At 59.1% G+C, this 9,044-nt stretch overlaps 1 protein-coding gene across 1 annotated transcript; it reads left to right on the top strand.

Annotated features, from left to right (window-relative positions):
• Positions 1 to 367: 367 nt before the first annotated feature.
• LOC103801475 (electrogenic sodium bicarbonate cotransporter 1-like) lies at positions 368 to 8,891 on the top strand (the record flags this gene model as incomplete). Its single annotated transcript, XM_009073894.1, has 18 exons — positions 368 to 593; positions 795 to 944; positions 1,060 to 1,121; positions 1,207 to 1,364; positions 2,075 to 2,159; positions 2,432 to 2,586; positions 3,187 to 3,303; positions 3,508 to 3,682; positions 3,938 to 4,071; positions 4,179 to 4,466; positions 5,082 to 5,118; positions 5,227 to 5,409; positions 5,534 to 5,647; positions 6,250 to 6,411; positions 6,582 to 6,760; positions 7,010 to 7,082; positions 7,757 to 7,825; positions 8,718 to 8,891. Coding segments are annotated over 18 exons (2,541 nt in total), but the record flags the coding sequence as incomplete, so codon positions are not given.
• Between the last annotated feature and the right edge of the window lie 153 nt (positions 8,892 to 9,044).

Here is a 9,044-nt window from a genome sequence, read left to right as displayed (position 1 = left end):
GATGAGGCACTGGCACATGTTGCCCAGAGAGGTTGTGGCTGCCCCGTGCCCAGAAGTCTTCAAGGCCAGGTTGGATAGAGCTCTGAGCAACCTGGTCTAATGGAAGGTGTCCTGCTATGGCAGGGGCTTGGAACTAGGTGATCTTTAAGGTCCCTTCAATCCCAAACCATTCTGTCATCCCATGACTGCTGAAATATCCCTAGTCAGATCAGAGCAAGGTGTGGGTCTCCAGGAATGGGGATGTGACCACTTTGGCTGCCCAGCTGTCCCTGCTCTGTGAGCCCACTGCAGCACCCTCTGAGCCCCACAAACCTCTCCTTGCCTGTGCCAGCCCCATGCTAAGCTCAGAGATAGACCCAGGCTCTAGCTCTTGCTGCTTGGCATGGGTCAGAGGACTACCCTGCTGCTGACCCCATACATCTCCCTGGGCAGGTGGATAAAGTTCGAGGAGAAGGTGGAGGATGGTGGGGAGCGCTGGAGTGTACCCCATGTCCCAGCCCTCCCCCTGCACAGCCTCTTCCAACTGAGGACATGCCTGCAAGAGGGGATGATGCTCCTGGACCTGGATGCCACCAGTTTCAAGGAAATAATTGGTACATGGGTAATGCAAAGGTCACCTGCAAGGGACAAGCTGGTCACCAGAGAGGGACAGGCCACCAGGAGGTGCCTACAGAACAGCACTGATGCATGCTGACAGCTGGGTACCTGGGGTGGCTGCCTGCTGCTCTAGTTAAGGGGGCTTTTCACTGGCAGCAAACCAGGGAGACTCAGGGCTGTCCTTGTCCCTGATGCAGACAAGATGCTTTCCGGGCAGCCTGAGGAAGCAGAGCTGCAGCCCACACTGAGGGAGCGCCTGGCAGCCCTCCTGCTCCTCCAGCCACGGCACCAGCCCACAAAATCCCTGCTGCAGCTTCTTGCTGAGCTCAGCCTCTCCCCCTGCCGAGGTAGGAAACATGCCTGTCCCACCAGGCATTCCCCTGCTGTCACCAGCCTGGGGCAGTACCCACACTGGCCATTTGCTTGCACATGGATTTTGCTGCTTCCTCCCTTTCTTTGCAGGGAAGGCCAAAGGCAGGTCAGAGTCTGGAGCCCAGCTCTCCAAAACACCTCTTAGGGAGCAGGTAAGGCAGGATGGAGCCGGGCTGGGAGCAGCTGCTGCATGCCAGGTGCCCAGCCACTGCAACCTGAGCATCCCTTTGCTTTCAGCTGACAAACCGATTTAGGAAGAAGGTCCCTCGGGGGGCCGAAGCAGCCCACGTTGCTGTCGGTGAAGTTGAATTCCTGGAGCAGCCCTTCACTGCCTTCATTCGCCTCAGGCGTGGGGTGTCCCTCGGCTCACTGGCTGAAGTTGCTCTACCCAGCAGGTAATGGAGCATGGCCCATGGCCCTGTGCCCTCTTTGTCTCTGTTCCCCCACTCCCTCCCACACAGGACAAGTCTTTGCTTGGCCAAAGCAAAGGGAATGACACCCAGTTCCACTTGCAGTCCCAGACCCCTTCCTCACTGCTTCCCCTCCTGCTTTTCCCAGCTCCTTAGGAGCATACCACGATGGGCTGAGAGTGGAGCATCTGTTGGGCAGCCGCGGCGGGGGGAGTGGATATCATCCCCACCTGGGGTCTGCATTCCCTGTCCTTCTTAGGAGGCTCTGGATCCTCTTCACTTACTGCTGGGAGCGTGGGGGCTGGTGATGGGGACAGGACGCAGGTTTGCAGAAGCCTCTTGCCCTCTCGCTGCCCACGATGCTCTTCTGAGCGGTGGGACGGGCTAGGGGCAGAGGAGCAGGGCAGGAACTGTTTCCCCATGGCTCAGGAACGCACAGTCTGAAACCATAAGGGAAAATGGTCATCGTGCCCCTCGAGCTGGGGATTTAGGGAACGCGCGGAGACAGGCGGCTATCAGGAGGGACATTGCCACCTCCTGGTTACTCTGCCCAGAGCACCCATCCGCCGGGAGGAGCAGGACATCCACCCACCTGCTGTTCTCTCCTCCGTGCCAGATGGGTGGCAGGTCCCCGGGGAGCTCTGGGGAGCAAGGGCTCATGACAATCCCTTGCTCTGTATTTTCCTCGCCTCCAGGTTCCTCTTCATCCTGCTGGGTCCCCCCAAAGTGAAAGCCTACCACGAGGTTGGCAGAGCCATGGCCACGCTGCTGACAGATGAGGTGAGACTGGTGCAGCACCCATGGGTGGGATGGGGACACCGGGGCTCCTCTATCCTGCGGGCTGCAGCAAGGGAGCAGAGGATGGGGTGACCTGGTGACTTCCCTGCTCAGGATAAGAAAACAAAGGTTTGGGGTGGGTCTGTAGGATGTAGGAGCACCCACTGTGCTGAACTGGATGGGTTTGTTTCTCTGTGATAGCTGCAGGCTGTGAGGAAGGCTCCAAGTGGCAGAATGCAGGGACATGGTGGATAAACTACTGCATCTCCCCACAGCTCTTCCAAAGGATTGCCCGGCAGGCTGAGCACCGAGAGGACCTCATCACCGGGATGGAGGAGTTCCTGGATGAGCTGATTGTGCTTCCTCCTGGGAAATGGGACCCCAGTGCACGCATTCCTCCACTGAGCTGTCTGCCATCTCAGCACAGGAGGTGGGACCCCAACTTCTGCCAGCCCCTCTGCAGGGTCCCAGGGTGGGGCACCTCTGCCTGTGACATTGAAACTTCCATCTCCATGGGGATGAAGCTGCCCAGGAGCAAGAAGGTCCTCCCAGCCAGGCCCCTCTGCAGCTCCAGTGGAGGATGACAGCTCTGGTCCCTGCTGCTGTTAGTCCTGTTGTCCCACTTGGTAGGGGATGGCAAAAATCCACCATGTACCCTCCAAAGGGAGCTGCTGGGAATGCTGAGATTCAGCACTCAAATGTGAAAATCATCCTGTGAGCAGGACACTCCTTATTCTGCCCACATCCTCCACCAAAACTAGTCCTGCAAGGGCTGGCTCCAGAGCTTGCTGGAGGAGATCATGGTTGGGTTGGAAGGGCCTTCAAAAGTCATCTAGTCCAGCCTGCTGTCTTTTCCTCCCAATCTTTCTCCTCTGCCCCATTATCAGAAGATACACAAGGTCCCATCAGCCCTGCTTGCATCTCTGTCCCCTCTCCATCCTCCCTGTCCCCTCATAGTGCCCCCTAGGCACAGCTGGATCCTGAGGGCCCCAACCTGAAGCCTGTTGTCTCAGGCTCTGTTCTGCCACAGGACTGCTGTGGACCTGCCAGACCAGCAGCCCCATGGCAATGGGGACATGGCAGCCGCTGGGAACAGAGCAAGCCCAGGGCACCTGCGCTCTGGGGAGGAGCTGGAGAGGACGGGCAGGTGGGTGCCTGGAAGGACAAGGGTGGTGGGAGGTGCAGCAAGGTGCCAGTTTCGGGGGAGGGCACTGGCTTTCGTGGGGTCGTCCTGTCCAAAGCCCTCTGGGCTGATGTCTCCTGGGGAAGGGACCATCCCTTGCTGTGCAGCTCTCTCAGGGGTGATGCCTGGCTGTGGGGGCTGCTCTGAGGCCTCCCTTCTCCACCTCAGGCTTTTTGGGGGGCTGCTGAGAGACATCCGGAGGAAGGCACCGTGGTATGGCAGTGACTTCTCTGATGCCCTGCACCCCCAGTGCCTCTCAGCAGTGCTCTACATCTACCTGGCGACGGTCACCAATGCCATCACCTTCGGGGGCATGCTGGGGGATGCAACCAGCAACATGCAGGTCAGCGTGGCCACAGGGTTCCTAGCACCAACCCTACTCAGCCCAGACCACGGGGCTCCTGGGTGCCCACCTTCCACTGGTGCCTCCAGGGCATGCTGAGCAAAGCCCAAATCCCATGTGCTTCCCCCATAGTCCCCAGCACTGACCCTGCACCGTGCCATGCAGGGAGGTGTGTCTGCAGCTGTGCTGCTGGGGGCAACAGGCCTGGCACCCCTGTTTCTGCCATGTGCCTGACACCCCTTCCCTGTATCTCAGGGGGTGCTGGAGAGCTTCCTGGGCACAGCCTTTGCTGGCTTTGTCTTCTGCCTCTTTTCGGGTCAGCCCCTGACCATCCTGAGCAGCACTGGCCCCGTGCTGGTCTTCGAGCGCCTCCTCTTCTCCTTCAGCCAGTGAGTGCCCTGTCAAGGACAAATCCTGAGGCTACTGTCCCTGGCTGGGGCATGGGCCACCACCAGCACAGGTAGGTGGTGAGGCTTTGGGTCACCCTTCCCCACAGGGACCACAGCCTGGACTACCTGGAGTTTCGCCTCTGGATTGGGCTCTGGGTGGCCTTCTTTGGTGTGGTGCTGGTGGCCACTGAGGCCAGTCACCTGGTGCGGTACTTCACCCGCTTCACCGAGGAAGGCTTCTGCGCTCTCATCAGCCTGATATTCATCTACGACTCCCTGAAGAAGATGCTGAGCCTGGCAGATGCCTTCCCCATCAACTGGCAGTACCGGCTGGACAACGTCACCTCCTACAGCTGCACCTGCAATTTGTCCAGCCCTGGTGAGCCCAAGCAGCTGTGGGTGGCTGGGGAGCAGGAGACTGCTGCCCCAGGACCCCACTGGGACCTCGCAGCCTGGTTAGATGGGGGAAGGCACTGGAGGAGGAGCAGACTGTGTAATCCCTTCCTCCACTTCCCTCTATGCAGTCTGTCCATCCGTTCCTGCCCCACAGAGCTGCCCAGGCATCAGGCAGGGCAGTTCTAGGAGCAAGGAGAACCTTGGCCCAGCTCCAGTGTCACTGGGATGGGGGATGCCTGGTGCTGCAGGAGGGTGGGTTTGCTCTGATGTTTCTAGCCCAGTCTGTAAGTCAGAAGGTGCTTCCTGGGGCTTGAATTGTCCACATTGACCCTGGAAATGGGACACATACCATGTGTCAAAAGCATCAGTGCTGACCAGCCTGGGGCCAGTGGTACCTCTGAGTGGTTGCTGCTTCATTTGAGCCCTTCACAGAGGCATCCCCTCTCAGTGCTCCCTGGGCATCAGCCAGGGCTGGGGCCTCAGGGGTCCCATGTGGCTCCATCCAGCACCCTGAGCCCTTCGGGAGAGCCTGGGGCCCCACCCTGATGGCAGTGCTGTTCCAGTCATCCCTGATGGTGCACCACCCTGACCCCCTGTCCTCTTGCAGGTCCCAGCTCTGCAGGGAATGACACATCACTGCCCTTGTCCCTGGCTCCCTGGCAGGTACAGCCCCTGCTCCCAGGCAGGTGGGCAAGGGGCTGGGGTGGGTCCAAGGTGTCCATGTGTCACCTCTGCTTGTCACCTGCCCTGTTCCTGCAGCCTCCTGTCACCCCGGTGGGGTTGAGCAGGACTCAGTGCCTGGATCGTGGTGGGCACCTTCTGGGGACCAGCTACCAGTATGTGCCTGATGTCACTCTCCTCTCCTTCCTGCTTTTCTGGGGCACTTTCCTCTCCTGTACTGCACTCAAGCACTTCAGGAGCAGCTGCTACTTCCCTGCAGGGGTGAGCATCCTTTGGCCACCCATCCCACTGGTGTGTGGATAGCTCTGGGCACTGCACCCCAGGGGTGCTCCTGGAGCATCCTCCCTGACCCAACCAGCCCAGGCCAAGCTCTCTACATCTGCAGGTGCGGAAGGTGGTGAGTGACTTCGCCGTCATCCTGGCCATCCTCGTCTCTTGCGCCATTGATGCTGCCCTAGGCCTGGAGACCCCCAAGCTCCTTGTCCCCAGTGAGCTGAAGGTGCTGTTGGGGTGGGCATGGCACTGTCAGGGTGTGGGTCTGTCCCCAAGACTGGCCATCCTGCCATGCTGTCACTGTCCTTCCCACCACTGGCTCCAGCCCTATAGGGGTGTGGGCTGCACCCCTGGAAATGAGAAGGGGCTGAACACAACTGATCCCATGGTCTGTAAATAACCTGTCTGAGTCCTGGGCTAACCGTGTCACAGCACAGCTCACATTGGAGCAAGAGCCACAGGCTCAACTCTGGGCTTGGGCTCCTCACCCTGGGTGTGGAGGGAGGCTGGCAGCAGCTCAGAGCTTGCCACCACTGCCCAATGCCACCTCTTTCACCTGCTCCTGTGGGCACATGCCTGACTCCTAGCTTGTGGTGTCTGAGAACAATACTCTGCTCTGCCATAGCCAGGGTGTCCTTGTGGGAGGCTGGGGGGCCACACTGCCCAGGAGCATTCCCAGGATGAGGGAGGAGGATGCCCATCCTCTTCCCAGCTGGAGCATCCTGGGATCCCTGTAGAGCTCCTTCCTGGGCACCTGGGCCTGGTCCCATCACCCACCTGTGCCACAGCCCCCAGCCACAGGTGCCATGACCCTTCTGCTCTCCACAGCCCACAAACCCAGCACGGGGCTGGATCATTTTCCCCTTTGGAGCCAACCCATGGTGGTTCTGCCTGGTGTCTGCAGTGCCTGCTGTTCTCGTCACCATCCTCATTTTCATGGACCAGCAGATCACAGCTGTCATCCTTAACCGCAGGGAGTACAAGCTGCAGGTGAGCAGGGGACAGGAACCAGCCCACAGGGAGGGCACAGGTCTCAGCTGGGCACAGAGGAAGCAGCCAGGGGAGAGTGGCAATTTGAACTCACCAGGAAGGTAGGCAGACCCCTGCAATGCTGCCAGGGAGATGGCCTGCTCCCAGTCCCACTGCCTCTTCCCCTGTAGAAAGGAGCAGGCTTCCACCTGGACCTCCTCTGTGTCTCCCTCCTGATGGTTGTCACCTCTGTCACTGGCCTCCCCTGGTACGTCTCAGCCACTGTCATCTCCCTGGCACACATGGAGAGTCTGAGGAAGGAGAGTTCAACCTCAGCCCCTGGCGAGCACCCTGAGTTCCTGGGCATCAGGTACACCACGAGCCTGGACCCTGCTCTGGAGGACCTGTTGTCCATGACTAAGGAATCAGGGCACAGGGACATGCCCACACTGGGTGTCAGACCTGGCTTTGAGGCTGCCAGTCTCCCCAGAGATGTGGCCCCATTCCCTGTGGCCATCAAAGCTGAAAAGAGCAGAGACCACAGGGCCAGGAGGGCAGGCAGGGATGCAGGCTCCTGGGGGACTCCTGGCACCTGTGACAGCTGCATTGCCACCCACAGGGAGCAGAGGCTGACAGGCCTGGCTGTCTTCGTCCTGATGGGAGTCTCTGTCTTCATGGCCCCTGTGCTCAAGGTAGGGAGTCTTGCTGCTGGGTTGGCCTCTTTTCCTAAGCAGAGCGTGGCCATATCCTGCAAGGCTAGGAGGTTCCTCACCCGGCTGCCCCTCATCCCATCAATCCAGCACAGGAAGCTTAGCTGACAGGCAGGGAGCTGGGTGCTTTTCCCTTGACCTCTTTCCTCACCTCTGAGGCTGGTCTTGTACAGCCTTTTATACAGCCCCACCTCAACATCCTCATCCAAACTGGAAAGATATAGAATTGAAGGATGGACTGTCAGATGGATCAGGAATTGGTTGGATGGCCATGTCGAGAGACTTGCAGTCATTGACCCAATGTCCAAATGGAAACCAGTAAGGAGAGGTAACTCTCAAGGGTACCAGTACTATTTAATATCTTCATCAAAGACATAGTAGGATGGAGTTCATATGCAGATGACAACAAGCCGAGAGGTGCAGTGACACAGGTGAGGGATGTGATGCCATCCAAAGGGACCATGGAGGACATGGGTCTGTGCAAACCTCATGTGGTTCAACAGGGCTAGGCTGGGCTGGTGGAAATGAAGGGGCCAAGGCAGTGACCATGTGTGAGGGCCCTTAGACAAGAGAGGACACTTAGGAGGCACAGAGCCTGCAGGGAACTCCCCTGCAGGGAACCCCCCTGCTGCCCCCCCCCCCCTTCTGTCTTGCAGCACATCCCGATGCCAGTGCTGTATGGAGTATTCTTGCACATGGGGGTGGCAGCACTGAACAGCATCCAGGTGAGGGGAGCTGTGCCAGGGGGACTGCTGGGGGCTGTTTGGGGGATGAGAGTGTTTGCTCAGCACCAGCTCCTACTGCACAGCAGAGCCTGGATTTTGGCTCTGTGTGATGTGCAGCCTGGCACAGGGCTGTCTCCTGCCGGGCCCAGGACAAGGAGGGAGAGAGGGACCTTCCTGGGGCAAAGGAAAGCGAAAAGGAGGGGCCTGGGATGCTGAGGGGCAGGAACAACTTGAGCACTGGTGGATCAGGTGGCTTGGGAGAAATAGAGGGACCAGTGGATAACCCAGACATGTTCTCAAAGCCACAGGGGCTTCCCTGCCTGGGAGCTGCAGGCAGAGCTGGGATCTGCTGGTCCTTTGGTATTGGCATTGCTTGATGTGCCAGTTCTGTTCCGTTACTGAGAAACTCATGTAGGGGAAAAAAATCCCCACTCCAGAATTATCTAGCCCATGTTTTCCTCTAAACAGTACATTTTCCTTGCAATTACCCTGCTCTGAATGACAGGCTGGGAAACTCTCTCCTTCCCTCCCTTCCTCTGGAAAACACAGACTTGTGCTCTGGAGGAGGCAGCAGCAGTTTCCTGCATGCAGGAAGGGAGATCAAGGGGTGTTATCTCTCAGTTAACCCTTTAAGAGCAGCTTGTGCCCTTTCTAGAGGTTTGCCTGGAAGCACTTCCCTGGCCTGAGGTGACAGTGGTCCCAGGCCCTGTGGTCTTGCAGACAAACTCACTGGCCCAGGCATCAGCTGGAGGCCAGCACAGAGGGCAGGAGGGCTGGACTGCAGAACTGATGGCAAACACCTATCCTGCTGGCCCTGGTCCCAACAGGGAGGTGGGTGACAGCTGCCCAGCAGCTGGAGCTGTGTGACCCACCTGCTATCCTCTCACTACAGCTCATGGACCGTGTGAGGCTGCTCCTGATGCCAGCCAAGCACCAGCCAGACCTCTCCTACCTCCGCCACGTGCCCCTGCGCCGGGTGCACCTCTACACCATCATCCAGCTGCTCTGCCTGGCCCTGCTCTGGGTCCTCAAGTCCACCATGGCTGCTATTGTTTTCCCAGTGATGGTATGGCACGGCTTTGGTGCTGGGCTGGGTGCTGCCCACCCCTGCCCGGAGCACTGTCCTGGGCTCCACTGGGCCAGGGTCACGGGTGCTGCCCCGGGTGGGAGCACACGCCCCTGTGGGCAGCACATGGGGGTGCTCAGCCCCCCGAGGGCT

Source organism: Acanthisitta chloris, unplaced genomic scaffold, assembly GCF_000695815.1.
Source record: "Acanthisitta chloris isolate BGI_N310 unplaced genomic scaffold, ASM69581v1 scaffold31280, whole genome shotgun sequence".
NCBI lineage: Eukaryota > Metazoa > Chordata > Aves > Passeriformes > Acanthisittidae > Acanthisitta > Acanthisitta chloris.
Note: the sequence above shows the minus strand (reverse complement) of the source record. Positions and strands in the feature narration are given on the sequence as shown.